This window comes from Dermacentor andersoni, chromosome 11, assembly GCF_023375885.2.
Source record: "Dermacentor andersoni chromosome 11, qqDerAnde1_hic_scaffold, whole genome shotgun sequence".
NCBI lineage: Eukaryota > Metazoa > Arthropoda > Arachnida > Ixodida > Ixodidae > Dermacentor > Dermacentor andersoni.
Genome location: NC_092824.1, coordinates 4419241 through 4440185, shown reverse-complemented (window position 1 = coordinate 4440185; position 20945 = coordinate 4419241). Strand labels below are relative to the sequence as shown.

Genomic DNA, 20945 nt, shown 5'->3' with positions numbered 1-20945 from the left:
TGTGCTAGTTAGTATTTCAAGTGATTAAGATAATGACATAGGGTCTGTTAGGTTAATCTGGTTTATTTATCGTGTTAAAACGCAGGCTGTAAAGTTAACTTCAACATGCCTACGTTGTCAACATCTCTAAGTATTTACGAAATTGGGGAGCTGGCAGTGAGACTCCCTGGGGAAGCAATACCTCAGTTGTACTTATGGCTTGACTATATAATTTCATCATTGCTTCTTTAGAAATATGACGGTGGGTTAGAACCTATGAAATGCCACAACAGCAAAGCAGAACATCCGTCCTTACTTCTCGGAGGCGTAAAGAATGATAAACAGATATACTTTAAAGTATTTTTTGGTAACAAATATATGCCATGTTCATTTCAGTGGAATGGAAAGAGGCGATTGAGCACAGCTATGCTATTGTAGAATGCGTGAAAGAATACAGGGGAGCCTGGGGGCTAATCATGCGCTCCATCTCCGTCTCACTGGAGATGGAATGCACTCCATATACTCCATCATGCACTGGAATCTAGCTGGTGCAGTGGAAATTCAGAACAGGAGGCCTTTCACCCTGAATAGTCATTTTGCGGTGTTCACTGTGAGCAGTGCTGCTGTTTCTTCGTCCACGTTCAGTTGTTGATATACTTGATAAAGACCCGACATTGCGAAGAGGGTTCCACCATGTAGGTTTGCGAGCACTTCATCTGTAGTTGGTAGCGGGCACGATGCATTCTTCGCTGCTACATTAACAGTGCTCATGTAGTCACCACAGACACTGAGTGTAGCGTCGGTCTTCCGAACAAGTAGCAATGGGGTTACCCATTTCGTATGCTGCATTGTTGTAGGATGCCTTGGCGCTGTAGACAATCAAGCTCATGTTCCTTAAGCGCTTGCAGTGCCACTGAAGGCAGACGAGTCTTGCAAAACTTTGCTATCGCACCGTCTTCGAGTTCCAGGTGAACTAAAGCACCCGTATAGCTGCCAATGTCTTCCTTGAATACATATGGGTGTCATCCCGGGACCTCTGTAATTTCTGGTGCTTGCTCTCCAACGTAGTTGGTCCCCTTCACCTGAATATGACGTGCCGAAAACCAATCGCTTCCTAGGAGGTTGCACCCGGTGCCCGTCATAACCAACAACGGCAGCCGATAAATCTTTTGATCTCAACCTCACACGAACTTGTGCGGAGCCCAGAACGGGTAATCCTTTACCTGGCCATATGCGCGAATCGAGCGGCTCGCTTAAAAGCTACGGAGTGTTTTTCTTCCCCATCCTGTAGTCCTGTCCTCGCTTATCAGCGAGCATGCCGTACCTGTGTCCACCTCAAATTGGACTGGCTTTCCCTCCACTCTGAAGTTCACGAGGAACTTGGGGCAGTGTGTACGTATACTCACTGTGAGCAGCTTGCAGCAAGACTTACTGAAAGGTGGTGGGTTGACACTGTGTGCCCGTAGCTGCTTGTTGTCGGAGCGTGGTTCCGTGTTTTCCCTTTTCTTTGAGATGCTGGCACGCTCGACATGACCTTCCTTGGAGCAGAACCGGCACTCGGCTGTCTCGACTTTGCATGTTTCAGGGTCGTGCAAGCCGTCGCATCGATAGCAATGTCGTGCTGACGTATGCTTGCCTCCTGGCTTAATTTGCGACATCCTGTTAATTTTTCCTGAGTTTGCCACTCCCTTGATTCCTCGCTGATGCCTTGACGCACTTTCGGCTGACAGGGCTAAGTCCAGAGCACGTTGAAATGTCAGGCTTTTTCTGCGAAGAGTCTCTGCAGAAGATGTTCGTCCCAGACGCCGCGGATGAACCTGTCCCGGAGCATTACATCTTGGGGCGGCATGGTTGGGTTCGCTGCTAAAGCGGTCGTTCGGGTGTCAGGTGAAGTCGTCGATATTGTCGCCGCAGGCAGCGCTCCGAAGTTGCAGTCAGCTGTCAAGGTTCGAGAGCCGCAGTGTAGCTGCTGATCGACTCGTCTAGCTGGGTCGGGTCTTTAAAACACGCACCGGCTGTAAAGCTCGGATGTCCTGGTGTCGAAGTGCCGCCTGAAAAGTGTCACTAAATCATTGAAGTTCAGTTCTCCGGGGATCGAGCTTCGGCGCTATCAGCGCGCACACAGTGTTCGAGAGTGGCGGCTCCACAAAGCGAGAGGAGAAGTGCCCGCTTTTTCGCTTCGTCGATGACGTCACTCGCCACGGAGTAAAAGTCGAGGCGCTAGGTCCAGGATTCCTAAGATTTGCCCGAGAGGGGCTCGACAGCGCCGTGAATTCATCCTAAGGTCATACCTTCGAAAACGTATCCGCTTCGCAACGCCTGCCTCGCCGCCAGTGTTACGTACGGGGTCTGGCCCTGTCCGTGAAAGGAGTGCGTATCGGTTGGTGGCAGAAAACAGACCGCGTTTATTTTCTACAAAAGACGCAGGCGAGAGCTGCATGTGTTCGAGGGGGCAAACTCTCGGTCCCTGTCCGGTAGCCGAGACGCTGAGGGCGATGGAAGATTCTCAGAACTCGACTCGGGATGGTGTCGCTTTCCGTTTCTTCCGCGCCGGTGCTTTGTCCAGCCGAAGAGCGGTATGCGTCGCTTGTCCACAACACAAGCTTTCACTAGCACAGCTACAAAAAGTGCGCCACCGCGCCCTACACAATCGAGCACATAGTGACGTACGTATGTTGTCAGAACATTATGCGGTAGCTATAAACAAAAAAAGCGGCACAGGTAAAACGACTGCACAGTGTTCCAAAGGTGAGTCACCACGTAAACGCCACATATGCAGCACAGAATGTAACAGTGCAAGAGTCGCGTTTTCCCCATGACGCGAAAGCTTCAACCTACATCGACAAAAATATGCCAGTATCGTCTGCTGCTGGCGATAGTTGCCGACTTCGAACAGCATTGCTCTGCGTACTGCAGAATGTCTGGCAGCTTTCAGAAGACGTCATGTCCCCAAATCGAAGTGCGGATGCCGGCGCATGCGAACCGCTCGAGTTAATAAAAATGACTAATAAGAGAGCAAACGTACGTAATAACAAAATCCTGGCATGGCGCGAAACTTTGCTGGTCGCAAGCACACGAGGTTTCCAACTCGCCGATGCCTGTTGCCAGTTGCTGGTTACCTATTTAGACAAGAGGGCGCATGCGAACCGCACCGCACCATGCGGTTTCAGCGTAAATGCAAGTTTGTGACCGATTACGACGACCGCCCGCTTTTCATGAACCGCCTGCGTGCGAAGCGGCATGCGGCGATGGGCGGCTCGAGCGTAAATTGGCCCTAACGGCGAGGGTTGGCATATGGGCAAACAGACGGGAAAAAGGAGCTCGAGTGCGGTGACCTCCAGGAGGTGCGGCAGTGGCGAGCGACGTGGCCAATGCGGAGGCAACGGAAGCAAATGGGCTTGTCGTCCGGAGGTCTCCACTCAGTAGGGTTGCGGTATGTGGGAGAGGAATACAGATCGCCGTGAGGCGAAGCAGTCAGCACCAGTCGAGCGTAAGGTCGGGAGACGGAGCAGTCAGCACCAGTCGAGCGTAAGGTCGGAAGACGGAGCAGACGGTAGGAAAACCTAGGTTTGAAAATTCTTGCCATACAACTGCCTGAATGAGAGAGACCGCCGGCGCTGGTTGGTGAATGACGAGTTCAAGTGGGCGTGAATGGAACGGCGCAGGATTTGTAACCTCGAGTTCACGGCGAACAATACCTGTGACGTGCTCATTTTAGAGTGGTGAAGCGGAAAGGTCAACGCAAAACGACGTCGCAGCCGTGTTAGGGAGCCGGGAGAACTGTGGAATGATGGGAGGGCTTTTGGCGAGCTCAAAGCCGCGGAATTCCTTGAAAATGACGTCGATGGTGGACACATTGTTGGAGACCAACAAGTTGAAGGCGTCGTCCGCGATCCCTTTGAATACGTCGCCGACTTTGTCAACCTCGGCCATTTTCTCGTCGACTTTCCGGCAAAGAGCGAGCACGTCTTGTATGTACGAGACATACGATTCAGTAGAAGACTGAACGCGGGTAGCAAGCTCTTTTCTAGCAGCCAGCTGCTGACCAGTGGGATTTCCAAAGGGGTTGACGAGCTTCTCGAAAGCATCCCACCTAGAGATCGCGTTCTCGTGTGTCCGGAACCAGACATGAAGAGGTCCGTTCAAGTAGAATAGGAAATTGTCTAGCATAATGACAGGGTCCCAGCGGTTGTTGGCTAGCATAATGGTAGAGTCCCAGCGGTTGTTTTGGCTAACACGCTCTTGCAGGTTGAGCCAGTCCTCAACGTCGACATTAGCTGGGACGGAGAATATGCCAGGATCGCGGGGATAGGGAACGGTAACGTACGTTGTTGTCGGGGTCGCAGAAGTACAAGGAGACGAGGTGTTGTCACTGGGAGCCATGGCCGAAAGCAGGACAGTGCGGCTGCTGCGGATCTCCGTGGCGAGGACAGGGAACGGCACGCTCCAGCAAAATGTTACGAGAACAAAGGATTAAGACTGGAGACTACATGCAAAGTATATTTACAAGAGGTAACTGCAGCGCTGGCGAGTTCAGCCGACAGCTCTAGAGCCAGAGAGCGTTCATCGTCTTCGTCGGGGTGCCCACGCGCATCGGCCACAAGAAACACGCAATATGCATGTATCAATATGGTGTCTTATGCGAATGATAAAACTGTTTGTTTCTGGCAAGTCAGAAGAGGAATTTTAACTAAAGATAAATACAGCGCTATGGGGCATACATGCGTGGGCAGAAGAGAATAAAGCACAAACTCCAGTAAAAGAAAAGTCGTGTTGCGCCTGCCAAAAAGCAAGAATGTCAGAAAGTTTACCGTATGTTTAGACTATTACGTGATACAACTCGTTGACAGCGTGAAAATACAGGGTGTGGTTTTTTTCAAGCATTTGGCATGAAATGAGCACGTGTACTATATTCAATCAAAAGTATTTTTTGTTGTTGGGGTGGTAGGCTAATTAAGACGTATCCTCCCTCTTACTTACACACATAACAACCTGGATTGTCATTCTACGTCGTTGTTTGTTTTCCATATGCTGGTAAGTTTCGCACCACATGTGCGTTAGCTCGCGATTCAATTTTGTTGTCTTGGTGCCAATTCTTCACTTACCCATACCGATTGTAATCCTTCACGCTTCCTGTCTGGAAGCTGTAGGACTTGTAACGCACCTCTCTGAAATAAGGGAAAACAGCAGTAAGATTTTTTAATCAAGTTGTAGAACGGCCTCTTATACACTGAAAAAGTATGTCGCTTAGCGATGAAAGTATTTATTTATTTACTCACTTGTACCATCCAGCAATTAAAGTTTTTTGTTTCGGGGGAGGCATAGCAAGGACAGCAAGCTACACCATGCACAGACTAGGTATACTTTGTTGGCGCTTCAGTGTCTTGCTTTCTTTTGTCCCCCTTCAAGAAATGTATTTTGCGCCACAAAGTATACCTAGGAAATCTAAGCACCAACTTGCCCAAGAAGAAGTCCTTTTGGAACATGCACAAACTGTCACACCTAATGCCATCTGTTGTTGTTGTATTGATTATGTTTTCCACGTAATGTTACTAGACGGACGTTGACCGTTAATAACATTATAAAAGAAGAGAATGCTCAGCAACTGAGAGGACATACAGAACGAGGGTGACGGAAGATGCGCGGGTGCATAAACTTGCCGTGAGGTTGAACTCTAATTTGATGCGTGAGGTCATACTTTTATCCTTGTTACTTTGTTTTCTGAAATAAGTTGCCGCTGTTCGAAAATGTATTTTGTTTTAATATTTACATCCTTGTTACCCACGATCTGTGAGTGCGATGACCGCAAGACAGCAAAAAGACAAACAAAGTTAACAGCAGAGGTAATATATAAAGATAGTGATGACTATTCTAATGTACAAATTTCAGGGTGTGCCTTGGAAGCTTCAGCAAAACCAACATGGCAAACAGCCCTCAATAAACATGTTGGAAAGAAATCAGTAATGACTGAAGCCCGAAAAGAAATTATGGCACAAAGCTTTCATTATAAATTGTACCAAAACTTGTCAAACATACTTTCGAAAAGTTTTCTTCAGCAAAGCATTCCCTGATATTGGGCTCCGGATCTGTTCGTCTGGAAGTATAATGTGGCTCTGATTTACGCATGAAAGATGGTATGAAGAAAATTTAGGCTTAAATGCATTGTTTTTTTGGCGCTGGAATCCTAATGCTCATTTTGTAGTGGTAACAATGTTACGTCGCGCAACAAATGCTGTTTATTGAATAGGCTTCGAGGCGAGGTTCAAACTGGGGGCCGACACGTCGTCTCTCTTCCTCCTCGTTTCCTCCAACAACAATTCTTCTAATGCGGGCAGATTCACTGCAATAATACTAAGATTTGCTGCATATACTCGCCCATAAGATACTGTGCTGCTATATTGTTGACTCTCAATTATGTTTCTTTATTGCACTTTGGTGATTTGCATACGGTGCACCCATACTTTACATTGAACTGCGTACTTGTTGAATAGAAAATCCCAATCTTGTTGAGGGAAAAGAAGATTTGGTCCGTTATTTCCGTTCTTAACTAATGTACAGAATAAACATAAGGAATGGTTGAGGGTCTTATGAGAAAACACCGCGACCAGTTTTCTACGCTGTCCGCATCCCTTTTAGTCTTGTGTGCGCTACGAACAGCGTAATCTTTTCATGTAAAGATTTGTACAGATGTCGCGCTCTGTGGGAATCTGCGTATGCAAATCTTTATTGATCCAGCGAGGGAAAACGTCGCATTAGCCCTTTCAGGGTCAACGACGTAAGTATTCGGCGCCGCTAACAAGCCAAAAATGGTCGATGGTCGACATATTTACGTTTAAGAAGCGCGCGTATTTCCTAACTTTTTCTTTTCTTACATGTTCTACCACTATGTGGGAATACAGGGAATTTTTTTCTCGCGCTTCCCCTCTCGGTTTTCATTGCATGGTTTGTTTAAAAGCCAATTTACTCCGGCGCGTCTATATACTACCACTCGCGCATTGGCGTGCGCGCGGGCGGGTGACGGTTTGGGTTCTTTCCCGCAGACTCTTTCGGGTTCTTGCGCTCGTAAAACTCATGGCCTTCTCATTACTAATCGCTCAAAGGGCGACCGCCTGTTTGTCGCTCGTTTACTGCTCACAGGGGTGGGCATAGGAAGGATGCCACCGTTCATGCATTTCCTTTCCTTTCTTTCTTTGTTTTTTGGAAACGCGCGAAAACTAATTGCCTCTGGTTGGCGATAAGGTGAAGATTAGCGGAAGTTTGTCACATGTTTTGCTTTCTTGACGGGCACAAAGTTATACAGTTTTCTTGAGTGCGCTCACCTAAGCCGTTCGATTACGCTACGGACGTAAATATTAGTGAAGGAGCACGAATATTTGAGAGTTGCGAAGTATTCTCGTGTGGCGCATTTTCTAAGCCTTGAACTATGTGTATAACAATGCATCAAATTTTTAATTCTTATAAGTTTATTTCCTTTCTTCATTGATGTTATTCATGAATAAACTGTACATACATACCAACGCAAAATATTTTTTTCTGACTTTACGGTCACCCTAAAAATTACGGAAATTTTTTTTGAAATATGTTCCTCAGAAGAATTGGAATGCGAAATAAAAAAAATTGACCCTGGGTGGTCGCTTATGGCTAAAATAATTGACCCTGAAAGGGTCAGGTGAAAACATGCGCTGCTAATTTCAGTGACGAACTCATCCTTAGGCCACCATGTTCAACCTCGTATAGCAAAGGTAAGTTTTATTTAGCATTAAGGCATGTGCACTTAGAAGACGCGTGGTAATAGACCACGGACACAAATAAATACACACACAGACGAAGTAGCCAGCATGATCCAATTGGTCCTCTGTATGTCTTTACTTTCGCCCTACGCGCAATACGTGCGCGTCGCCAACTATGGCCCGACGACAAGAAGCTGATCTGAAAATAAACTTAACATTGTGGAAACACGCCCCAAAGCCACATACGATAATACATGTGCAGGCAATTTCGGCGACGTCAGCGTCCCGTAATTTGTGCATCGTCAGCCATAAGAGGTAAGTAGCCACCTTGTATAAGAAAATTGTCGTTATGCAACGTGGTTAACGTACCAAGAGTCTACAGGTGGTAACTTGCATGAAGGAAACCTGTAAAAGTGTACCCCACGGCTGTGTTCCCATTGGGTGGAGCTCCCTTTGAGCGATGTCGTTTCGAGAACACGAGAAGCGCTTCCCAGCTTGTGGGGATTGTGCGCGACTCTCACGCGTCCCCTGATACGTTGTTTTCCCGCATAGCTCTCGTCTCCTCTTCTCCGGCTTCGCCGCGTTGTCTGGGGCCCGCGGCGGTCGGTGTGGTTGAAGCGCAATACGAGAGATGGCGCGAGTGTTGCGCTGCTAACGCCGTCTCATGGTAGGGTTACTTAGGCACGGAAAGGAGAAGGCGCTTCCTCTTTGGTTCGAGATCGGCAAGCAACGCGGACGTGCCGCGCATGCGCCGAAGCATGCTTCTGTGAGACCGTCCGCGGGGGCTCGTTCGAACGCGCCACCGTTCGCATGACCGTACGCGCGAACGACCAGGCGTTGGGATCCAGCATGGGGCGAACATATTCGCTCGGTATTCGGTAGCGGTGAGTACGACTCCCGCGATTTGTCGCGCGCCCATCGGCATGTTTTGGGGATAGCAACTCGGCTAGCAGGCATTGATCTATGAAAGGTGCAATAAATGCCCTTGTGATGGTTTGCACTACTGTGATGTCGTTCCTTTGGCCAAAGAGCACAGGTAAGAACCCCCCAATCTGCAACCTTTCTACTGCTTCTAGGCGCTCTCAGGCACGTGTCAAGGTTAAAGTCACAAGTAGCCACAAAAAGACCGACAAAAACAAAGTGGGAAAAGGGCCAGTGAAGGCAGTTGCTTTTAGATGCCTAACTCATTAGGTGCTATTTACACTGAAACAAATTGATGCGCCTGTGCGGACTTAAGTTTCATGGTAGCTACAGTGTGACAGAGGCGGACGAAAGAAATAGAAGGAGACACAATAGGGCGCTGACTAAGAATTAAAGTTTGACGCAAGAAAACATGCAGTATATACTACACATCACGTGACCTGACGTCACATCACATGATGTATCCCGATATAATGTAGGCCGCAAGAAAAAGGAATCGAATAAATAACATTTTGTGTGGAAGAGTCATTATACTGTATATACGACAATACATGTTGGATAAAATGTAAGATCTGACGAAAACGCTGCACTGTCGTCTGAGCAAGAAAAACACGCGCGTCAGTTCGAACTCCTGAGGTCCATAGATCTCGCAAAAGTGGCACGCGTTTTACCGAGGCCAAAAGGTGACGCAATCTCCATCGGGTCACTAAAATTGTTTAAGGATGATTAAGGCCTCGAACATCGCCCAAGCAGCAGAGCGGTAATTCAGCAAAGAAAAGAATGCAACTCGTCTAAGGTGGTTCAGAGTGTTGTCGATTCGTGCTAAGGGGTAAACATGTTATCGTTTATTGTTGTTTAATCGGCGATAACCAGCACAGACATTCACTGAGCCGTCTTCTATTTCAAAAACAAAGTTTTCTTGAAGAGTTCGAGGTACTTTTTCATACCTATCTGAATCTAAGGCCGAAAGCCACGGACGCATGCTTCGACAAGCGGTTTAGAACATCCTTTCTCGCCAGCAGGCTAGTGCGTTCAGACGCAAAGCAGGGAGAGGAATGAGAGAGTGAAATTGTGATTATCAGGCGACTCAAATCTGCCTAGGTGCTCAGAAGAAATTCTGGAGAGGGTGAAAGGCGATAAAAGAGTGGCGGTAGGGACATTTCGGGAGTGGATACTGGGTTCTGTCATAGAGCAGACAAACGCAAAGCTCGCGGAAAATGCCCATGTGCGCAAGCTTGTCATAGTGGCAGGTGGGCTAAATGACGTCCTAAACAGGAAAGGGACAGGACTAGCCCAGCGCTTGGCGAAGGGGGTAGACGACTTGCACGAGCTGTGCGCTCAGGTGCAGATCGTGGCGTGCACGGTGCCGGAGGTGTTTCTACGTGGCAGTCATGGACAAAGAGCGATAGTGGCTGCTAATTAGGCGGTATAGAAAATGAGCCGAGGGAAAGGTTTCGAGGTTGCCAAAGTAAACAGGGAAGTGAGAAGCTATGGTGGTCTTGCACAACACGGGATCCGCATCAATTAACCGCTTGCACGAGAAGTGGGCTGTGGACTAGCTGGTCGCGCTGTTGCTTTCTTATCGGGCTCACGGGCGCTCAGCAGGCCAGAGTCGGTAGAACTGAAGAACGTCCCCTAGGGGAACCTCAGAATAGCATCGCGGTCACTAACAGAAAGAGGAGGGGAAACAAGAAAAAGAGCTCTGCACGCAACAGGCAACATAAACATGCATGGCGGTAGAAGAAAGGAAGAGTGGGCAGAGATTGAGGAGCAGTTAAATAAAGAACAAATATGGTTTGATGCGGTTACAGAAACGCGCCCTAGAGACTCGGAAGAACTGCCAGTGATTGAGAATTATGTTTGGGAAGGGTGAAATGGACCTAAGTCGGAAAGAAAGGGAGAAGGAGTTGGAATACTGATTCATCAGGGAGCCAAATGGAAAAGAGTAAATTCAAGATGTCAAGAGCACCTTTGGTTATCAGGTACAATGACTGGTAAAAGAAAACTTGGCTGGGCGTAACGTATTTGTGGACCAGAAATAATTGCACAGAGAAGAACCAAGAGTTAGTGGAATGCACAAGTGCTGATATTAAGGGTTTCGGGAATGATGCCAAATTATCCTATTAAGTGACATGAATGCCTACATAGAGGATTTAGATGTCTGTACCTACAACAATGTAAAGGTAATGCTAGATCTTTGTGAGCAACATACTCGTTATCGTGAATACAGGGCCTAAATGTGAAGGGCAGATCACGTGGGAAGTGGGAAATCGGCAATAGACCATTGCTTACTGTCTGATAACAGAAGGAATTCATGATAAGTTGAGAGAAATGGTCATTGACGAGGAAGGGTATAGCAGCATAGGGAGTGACCATAAACGCATCATTTTGAAAATGGGATATGTAGCTGGGAAAGAGAGCAATGAGTGCAAAATGGCCAGTCCAAGTTTGAACGCTGATCAAATAACAAATATAGTAACATGAGTCGAGGAAGAACTTTGCAAATGGCCAAGTAAAGAGTACGAATATAATGAGCTTCTAAGAATAATAACAAGGAGAATACGGAAAGGGAAACAACAGGTTCGTTGAAAAGGAAACAAAACGAAGAACTGGTGGAACAGTGAGATACGGGAAGCGATCGCGAAACGTCAGAAAGCATCCCGAAAGCACAGGCAGGCAAAGAAGGCCCAGTTGCCGCAGGATGAAGTAGCCAGTAAATGGGAAATATAGAGGGAGAAAAGCTGTATAGTTCAAATAGTCATACAAGCAAAGATAAAAGGTGACTTTGAACGTTGGAATTGTCAGAAATACGTGAGAAAAAGAAGGCCCCACCTAGTATATTTTGGAAGAACAGAAAATTATTAGGCAAGAAATCAATAACAATACAACAACACGTCCTAGGGGAAGTTGCAAGTAAACTGGAAGGGGAAGTGGCAATAAATTAAATTCGAAAAATAACAACCAATTCTTTCCAAGGCAACGACGAGGATGTATTTGAAGAAAAAAAGACCATGAAAGAGAACCAGATGGGAAAAGGAGCTGGTGCTGACAAATTTCAACTGGAAATGGGGCACAGCCACAAGGATAGATGAGGTTCCCGTTAGGCTGAATATTGAACTAGGATCAAAAAGTAAGGAAGCTCTGGTCAAAGTAATTGAAAAGACTTTAAAAGCTAGACGAACACCAGACAGTTGGCGACAAAGTAGAATTAATTTAATTTACAAAGGAAAGGGGGATAAGTAGAAGGGGGATATTGAAAGGGGGATAGATAGAATTCACTCGTATAGACCCTTCACCAGTGCATTGGTAATATACAGGTTTGCAATTCAGGCAATCAAATCAAAGCTGCAAGCATGGACAAATAATAATGGCATTTTGGGAGAAGTTCCGAATGGCATCAGAATAGGTACTGTGGTGTAAAATTTGTAAACAGGAATGAGGTGCCCCAGAGAGGCTGGCCAACGTTTTGGTAGGAGGACCTTTCTTCGTCAAAGGCGGCCTCGTCATCCTCGGCATGTTAGCTTTAAAGGGTCAGTGCAGTGACGTCACGTGCATTCGTCGTCGGTGGCGGCTTGTTATAAAGGGAGAGACTTCAGAGGTAATGAGCGCTGTCGCCTGACATCTGTGAGTGCCGTTCCCAAGACGAGGGGACAAGAGCGGCGGATGGGAAGGCGGGGTGACGAGAAAAGAAAGAAAAGGAATGGATAAAGAAAAAACGGGGGTGGGGACGCCAAGAGGGAAAAAAAGGGGGGGGAGAAAAAACAAGAAAAAAGGAAGGGGAGGGGTAGCGAGAGGTTAGGTAGCATTCAGAGGTGTCGTTGGCGGCATGTTTTTGTGGCATTAGAAGAGCCGGTTAGGCGGTCAGTGCGCGAGTAACACGACAAAAAAAAAAACCCTGAGTTGAAAGCGTGAATTTAGTGTCATAGCTGCAATGCGTCGAGTAATTTTAAAGTAGTTAAGATGGCGACAAGGAGTCTGGGATGCAATGTATGGCGTATCTGGAAGGCAGCGGCATGATCTCTCAAGGGCCGTTAGCCCCAGTAGCTCAACGTAGGTGTCGATACGACAGCATACAGAAATGGCGATACCCTGTGTGGCTCAGGTGCCGAAAAGGGTATAATGATGTCTGGGACTTCAGAACGTGTTGGTGAGAGTGTTTCAAAAAACATATAATCGAAAACAGAAACAACCAAAAAAAATAGGATGGGGAGGAACCGAAACTGGAATAAAACGTAGGAGGGTGACGTGCGCAGAAGCGGGCGCGGCCGGTGTACATGGGAAAAGGGGGTCGTACAGTTGATATAAACGCATAAACATGAAAGAGTATATATATTGTACTGTAAAATAGGGAGCAGTGGGGCTGTGACTAGGAGAGAGACAACGACGACGAGAAAGAACAACCTTGTTTCGGTGCTCGGTCGGCTACACTACCTCTCGCTGCTCCAACGTTCTAGTCATGAACGCTTACTGCTCAAAGTGCTTCGCGGCATTTGGTAGAAGGTGCTGGACTTTTTGCAAACCTGTAACTCCGACGCCGGACGATCCCTGTCACATCTCCCATGCCTGAGGAGACTAGTCCTACCGCGCCACCCATGGCACCGCCTCCAGTCATGTCCTGGTGCGCCACGCCAACGGGATCCTCCCATATTCACTGGCACTGACGATCATGACGTAGAGGACTGGCTGTCATACAACCGAGTGAGTGCCCACAACAAATGGTCTGAAGCTGACAAGCTTGGTTACGTGCCATTCTACCTTTCCGGGGTCGCCCATCTTTGGTTCCGCAACCATGAGGCTGACTTTTCCACCTGGACAGCATTCCGTACGACCCTTCAAGAAGTATTCGGTCGCCCTGCTGTGCGCCAACTTCGGGCGGAACAACAGCTTCGCTGTCGTGCCCAACGAAAGGGCAAAACTTTTACGAGCTACATTGAAGATGTAGTTGACATCTGCCGGCGTATCGACCCAGATATGACTGAAGATGACAAGGTCAAGAACATCCTGAAATGCATAGAAGATGACGCCTTCCAAGTGCTCTTGGCAAGGAATCCTCAGACGGTCAACGACCTCATAACGCTTCGCCAGAGCTATGAGGAGCTGCGCAAACAACGGCTTTCTACGCGCCAAGCACTCGCTCCGGACGTCGCGCTTTCAGCTCTGAGTGATGGTGTCACTTCTACTCCTTGCAGTTCAGAAATTTTCGACAGAATCAAGCAATTTGTACGAGAAGAAGTGGCGCGCCAGCTCTCTCTTCTGCCAGCCGCTCCAGCCTCAGAGCCGCGCTTGTTTCCAGATCTCCGTCACATGATACAAGAACAAGTCGCTAACGCAGTACCACTTGCTCATCAACCGCCTCCTACGCCTGTGCCACTTAGGTACGCTGCCGTTGCCGCTAATCGAAGGCCTCCTTCTGCAGGTAATCAATCCAGACTTACTAGCGCCTTTGCCTCACCTCCGCAAGCAGCTGCAACATATTCTCCCGCTCCCCCAAGCAGCTACTGGCCGCCACAGCAGCCTGTGCGCCCACCTCGCCAATATTTCCAACAGTCTCCGCCCGCTGTTCTCAATCCATGGCACACCCATGACAATCGGCCTATCTGTTATTCGTGCGGCCTACCTAGGCATGTAGCACGGCTTTGCCGCCGGCGTGGATGGTATCCTTCGGATTCTCCGAGGGCACAAAGTAACGGTTTCGACTCTCCGTCCCGTTCTGCTACTGCCGCTCAGCCCTTCGAAGCCTCATCTCCTCTTTCCCGACCCTTCAATACCCGTCGGTCTCCGTCTCCCCGTCGGCGTTCTCTACCGCCGCTTATCCGTCGTCCTGAAGCTATCCGAGAGGAAAACTAAGGACCGCAGTTCCGGAGGCAAAAACTGCGATCTCAGCGAACTCCTCAAGACATAATTTATTTCCTGCGAACGTCCTTGAAGTTTATGCAGAAGACATTGCCGTTCATGCGCTTGTAGACAAGGGAACTGCAATATCAGTGATTTCGGACCAGCTTCGTCTTCATCATCATCATCATCAGCCTGATTACGCCCACTGCAGGGCAAAGGCCTCTCCCATACTTCTCCAACTACCCCGGTCATGTACTAATTGTGGCCATGTTGACCCTCCAAACTTCCTAATCTCATCTGCCCACCTAACTTTCTGTCGCCCCCTGCTACGCTTCCCTTCCCTCGGAATCCAGTCCGTAACCCTTAATGACCATCGGTTATCTTCCCTCCTCATTACATGTCCTGCCCATGCCCATTTCTTTTTCTTGATTTCAACTAAGATGTCATTAACGCGCGTTTGTTCCCTCACCCAATCTGCTCTTTTCTTATCCCTTAACGTTACACCTATCATTTTTCTTTCCATAGCTCGTTGCGTCGTCCTCAATTTAAGTAGAACCCTTTTCGTAAGCCTCCAGGTTTCTGCCCCGTACGTGAGTACTGGTAAGACACAGCTGTTATACACTTTTCTCTTGAGGGATAATGGCAACCTGCTGTTCATGATCTGCGAATGCCTGCCAAACGCACCCCAGCCCATTCTTATTCTTCTGATTATTTCACTCTCATGATCTGGATCAGCAGTCACTACCTGTCCTAAGTAGATGTATTCTCTTACCACTTCCAGTGCCTCGCTACCTATCGTAAACTGCTGTTCCCTTCCGAGACTGTTAAACATTACTTTAGTTTTCTGCAGATTCATTTTTAGTCCCACCCTTCTGCTCTGCCTCTCCAGATCAGTGAGCATGCATTGCAGTTGGTCCCCTGAGTTACTAAGCAAGGCAATATCATCAGCGAAGCGCAAGTTACTAAGGTATTCTCCATTTACTCTTATCCCCAATTCTTCCCAATCCAGGTCTCTGAATACCTCCTGTAAACACGCTGTGAATAGCATTGGAGAGATCGTATCTCCCTGCCTGACGCCTTTCTTTATTGGGATTTTGTTGCTTTCTTTATGGAGGAGTACAGTGGCTGTGGAGCCGCTATAGATATCTTTCAGTATTTTTACATACGGCTCGTCTACACCCTGATTCCGCAATGCCTCCATGACTGCTGAGGTTTCGACTGAATCAAACGCTTTCTCGTAATCAATGAAAGCTATATATAATGGTTGGTTATATTCCGCACATTTCTCTATCACCTGATTGATAGTGTGAATATGATCTATTGTTGAGTAGCCTTTACGGAATCCTGCCTGGTCCTTTGGTTGACGGAAGTCTAAGGTGTTCCGGATTCTATTTGCAATTACCTTAGTAAATACTTTGTAGGCAACGGACAGTAAGCTGATCGGTCTATAATTTTTCAAGTCTTTGGCGTCGCCTTTCTTATGGATTAGGATTATGTTAGCGTTCTTCCAAGATTCCGGTACGCTCGAGGTCTTGAGGCATTGCGTATAGAGGCTGGCCAGTTTTTCTAGAACAATCTGCCCACCATCCTTCAGCAAATCTGCTGTTACCTGATCCTCCCCAGCTGCCTTCCCCCTTTGCATAGCTCCCAAGGCTTTCTTTACTTCTTCCGGCGTTACTTCTGGGATATCGAATTCCTCTAGATTATTCTCTCTTCCATTATCATCGTGGGTGCCACTCGTACTGTATAAATCTCTATAGAACTCCTCAGCCACTTGAACTATCTCATTCATATTAGTAATGATATTGCCGGCTTTGTCTCTTAGCGCATACATCTGATTCTTGCCAATTCCTAGTTTCTTCTTCACTGCTTTTAGGCTTCCTCCGTTCCTGAGAGCTTGTTCAATTCTATCCATGTTATACTTCCTTATGTCAGCTGTCTTACGCTTGTTGATTAACTTCGAAAGTTCTGCCAGTTCTATTCTAGCTGTAGGGTTAGAGGCTTTCATACATTGGCGTTTCTTGATCAGATCTTTCGTCTCCTGCGATAGCTTACTGGTATCCTGTCTAACGGAGTTACCACCGACTTCTATTGCACACTCCTTAATGATGCCCACAAGATTGTCGTTCATTGCTTCAACACTAAGATCCTCTTCGTGGCTTAAAGCCGAATACCTGTTCTGTAGCTTGATCTGGAATTCCTCTATTTTCCCTCTTAGCGCTAACTCATTGATCGGCTTCTTATGTACCAGTTTCCTCCGTTCCCTCCTCAGGTCTAGGCTAATTCGAGTTCTTACCATCCTGTGGTCACTGCAGCGCACCTTACCGAGCACGTCCACATCTTGTATGATGCCAGGGTTAGCGCAGAGTATGAAATCTATTTCATTTCTAGTCTCGCCGTTCGGGCTCCTCCATGTCCACTTTCGGTTATTCCGCTTGCGGAAGAAGGTATTCATTATCCTCATATTATTCTGTTCTGCAAACTCTACTAATACCTCCCCCCTGCTATTCCTAGTGCCTATGCCATATTCCCCCACTGCCTTGTCTCCAGCATGCTTCTTGCCTACCTTGGCATTGAAATCGCCGATCAGTATAGTGTATTTTGTTTTCACTCTACCCATCGCCGATTCCACGTCTTCGTAGAAGCTTTCGACTTCCTGGTCATCATGACTGGATGTAGGGGCGTAGACCTGTACAACCTTCATTTTGTACCTCTTATTAAGTTTCACAACAAGACATGCCACCCTCTCGTTAATGCTATAGAATTCCTGTATGTTACCAGCTATATTCTTATTAATCAGGAATCCGACTCCTAGTTCTCGTCTCTCCGCTAAGCCCCGGTAGCACAGGACGTGCCCGCTCCTTAACACTGTATATGCTTCTTTTGGCCTCCTAACTTCACTGAGCCCTATTATATCCCATTTACTGCCCTCTAATTCTTCCAATAGCACTGCTAGACTCGCCTCACTAGATAATGTTCTTGCGTTAAACGTTGCCAGGTTCATATTCCAATGGCGGCCTGTCCGGCTTCGTCTTACCCTTACAAAAGTCGCGACGACTTATTCAGCCATTTCATTACGTACAGCAAGCGCTGCGCCCATTGAACCCTTAGGGAAGTGTAGCGTGCGTGTTGTTATAAGCGGCGCTTTATACCATATTGAGTTCGTAGTTCTGCCTCGCTGCTCCCATGCCATGATTTTAGGATGGGACTTTCTGTCCTCTCATCATGCCGTTATAGATTGTGCCCGTGCTGAACTCGCGCTGTCGCCATTCGGAACCAACGTTTCTGAAGATACTGATGACATTTCCAGTCGTGTGTTCGTCACCGCCGACACCGAGATTCCTCCATACTCTGCCGCACTTGTACCCGTTTCCTGCGTTGGGTTTTCCGACTCCACAGTTCTTTTCACGCCGTCTAAGCTTGTTGCTCGCCACCATCCTTTCTTGCTTCCTTTTGCCTTTCTTGCCATTCGACAAGGTTCGAGCGCACTTTATGTATCGAACCTGTTTCCTTGCCCTGCTAGGCTGCTCCACAATGAGTGTCTTGGTTATGCCGACGAAATCGAACCAAGCTTCCTTTACGATGTACCTGACGACCCGGATTCTCCTCCGGTTGACGCTCTGGCCCTTCAAGTTTCTCCTCCCACGCTGCCGTGTGACCCAACATTTTACCAGTGTATTGATCCTAACCTCTCTCCAGCGCAGCACGCCCAGATGATCCATCTTCTAGACCGCTTTCGCACGTCATTCGACCTACAACAATCTCGCTTAGGCCGTACTTCCACTGTTGCCCATCACATGGGGCTCTTGCATTGCCCAGGGGGCGCTGCGAAAAAAGTGCTAAAAAGCGCCCTCTGTGCTAAAATGGGTCGTACCAAGCTCGGTCGTCTGCTTCGGAAAGCACGTTTACAATATGGACCCGCCACTTTCGGTTGTGTTGTTTCACGGCCTGCAGCGAATATCGGGCGCCGAAGATTTTTTCAGGGGTGGCACGCTGCGTAAAGGCAAGAAATTATGCAGTGTCGAATACGTGTACACCGTTCAAGAATTAGGCGGCGAAGTTTTAGCACCGTGTCAATCGCATGTGAAGCGAGTCGCGTACGAAGTGGAACTTCAGGTAAGGTTTGCACGCTAGCTGCAAGATTCAGGCGCACAAACGCGTGGAAATGCTTGCTATAAATGAATCCACAGCAGCGATAAGCAGGCATCATGTGTACGGAACTGCTCGAGCACACGACGGTACGCGCCGCGATGTACGAACTGCTCGAGCGCACGATCGTACGCGCCGCGACGGCAGCGGTCTTTCGACATGCCGCGAAACGGCGGGCCTCCTGCAATCTTTGTTGACTGCATGCCGCTACACAAGTAGTTATGCCTGCGTTGTAGTAGCGGCCATCTGTCCCTTTTAATAACTGGTAATAACTGATGCAATGCATATGAGCTCGCACGTACGTGCGAATCGCGCTGCAGCGCGAGCTCGTGCGCTGCTCGCTTGATGTAGGTTTTAATGACAGCGCTCGAACATCGATGTGCTGCAATCAATACTGCCTTGCTGCACTGCCTCAACGTGCTGGCTTGAGATCAAGGATGAGCGCATTTAACTCTCTTAACCTGTGCTGCTCGTAGTGCAGTAGTGAATTGTCATCGAATGAGCCCGACCATTTGTGCTCATTTGCACACACCTGGTCACTTCACCACTTCGCATCGGTCGAATTGTTAATTGTCGCTGTGGCCGGGTCTCGAATCGTGAATTACCAGCCATGCCTGCTGCTATGTCGGTCTGCTGTCGGGACTGTAGGTGCAAAAGACCGAACTTTAGAACGCAGATAATCAAGCAAGCTTCAAGACAGGCGAAGCAGTCAGCATGGCGCGAAGTTTCGCTTACTCAGCGCGACGAACTTCAGCTATGCAGCGCGCCCGACCCTCCACTTCGTGAGGCCTTGAAAGAAAACGGTAGAATCTGATGTTGGGATTCAGGCCTTCCTGTTCATGGCAGCCCACGACGCAGAAGTAATGACGGTGACGCCTTTTCGAGGCTGGGCTAGGTCTCTCCGTATCGGCGTCACCGATTCCTTCTGCTCCTAGCATTACGTGCCACGGCACATGGAGAGTCCGTGGAGAGCTCGCAGCGTGGTCGGCGTGGTCTGTGAGAAGTGACGAGCTTTTTCTCACTCGCAACAGGGCAGAAAAAAGTGCGAATCGACGCAAAACTCGGCCTAGAAACGTGCTTCGCCACAGCCACGGTTCAATACGACCCAAGCTGGTACGACCCAGATGTGGTTTCCCGCGCCGCCACCAGGCGCCGCTACTATACCTCAAGCTCCAGCGCAAGACGCCCATCGACACCGGCAACCATGCGCCTTTACGCCACAGGCCGTATCGTGTATCCGCCACGGAGAGTAGCGTGATCGCTCAGCAAGTTGCAGACATGCTCCAACGCGGTGTCATACAACCTTCGCACAGTCCCTGGGCTTCTCCTGTAGTGCTGGTAAAAAAGAAAGATGGCACAATTCGCTTTTGCGTGGACTACCGGCGACTTAATAAGATTACACACAAGGACGTTTATCCGCTACCCCGTATTGACGACGCGCTAGCCTGCCTCCAAGGCGCTGAATTCTACTCATCCTTAGACTTACGATCCGGGTACTGGCAAGTGCCAGTGGCTGAGTCAGACCGTTCGAAAACGGCCTTCATCACACCTGACTGTTTATTTGAATTCACCGTGATGCCATTTGGCCTGTGTAATGCGCCTGCCACACTTTAAAGAATGATGGACAACATCTTGCGCGGCCTCGAATGGCAGATATGCCTGTGTTATCTGGACGACATCGTTATCTTTTCGCCGGACTTTCCTTCCGACTTACTTCGACTTGAACGCGTCCTAAAGTGCATCGCTGATGCTGGCCTCCAGCTTAACTTGAAGAAGTGTCACTTCGCTGCCCGGCAGCTGGTCATTCTCGGCCATGTCGTGTCGAAAGAAGGTGTACTCCCTGATCCGGCGAAACTACAAGCTGTTGCCCAGTTTCCCCGACCAACGACCTTGAAAGAACTGTGCAGCTTCATTGGATTAGCGTCATACTTTCGCCGTTTCATCCGAAATTTTGCAACTATAATAGCACCTTTAAAGCAGCTTCTTCATGGTGGCCACAACCTTTCGACCTGGTCACCGGATTGCGATGCCGCCTTCACAAAGCTGCGTCGTCTCTTGACGTCACCCCCAATCCTGCGCCATATCGACCCAAGTGCTCCAACTGAAATACAGACGGATGCCAGTGGCGTTGGCCTTGGGGCCGTTCTCGCTTAGAGAAAGGCTGGCTTCGATGAGTACGTCGTTGCCTTCGCCAGTCGTGCACTCACTAAACCTGAATCGAACTATTCTGTCACAGAAAAGGAATGCCTGGCTATAATTTGGGCCATAACCAAATCCCGTCCGTATCTTTATGGCCGCCCTTTTGACGTCATAACTGATCACCATTCGCTG

General features: G+C 48.3%; 1 protein-coding gene across 2 annotated transcripts in view; it reads right to left on the bottom strand.

The window, feature by feature from the left end:
• The window catches only part of LOC126517640 (uncharacterized), a 258981-nt gene that overhangs the window by 104972 nt on the left and 133064 nt on the right, over window positions 1–20945 (bottom strand). For both annotated transcript variants that reach the window (XM_050167440.3, XM_055064479.2), the window contains exon 6: window positions 5085–5147. In XM_050167440.3, the coding sequence (XP_050023397.2) occupies window positions 5085–5147 (63 nt within the window). The remainder of the gene's footprint in view (window positions 1–5084; window positions 5148–20945) is intronic.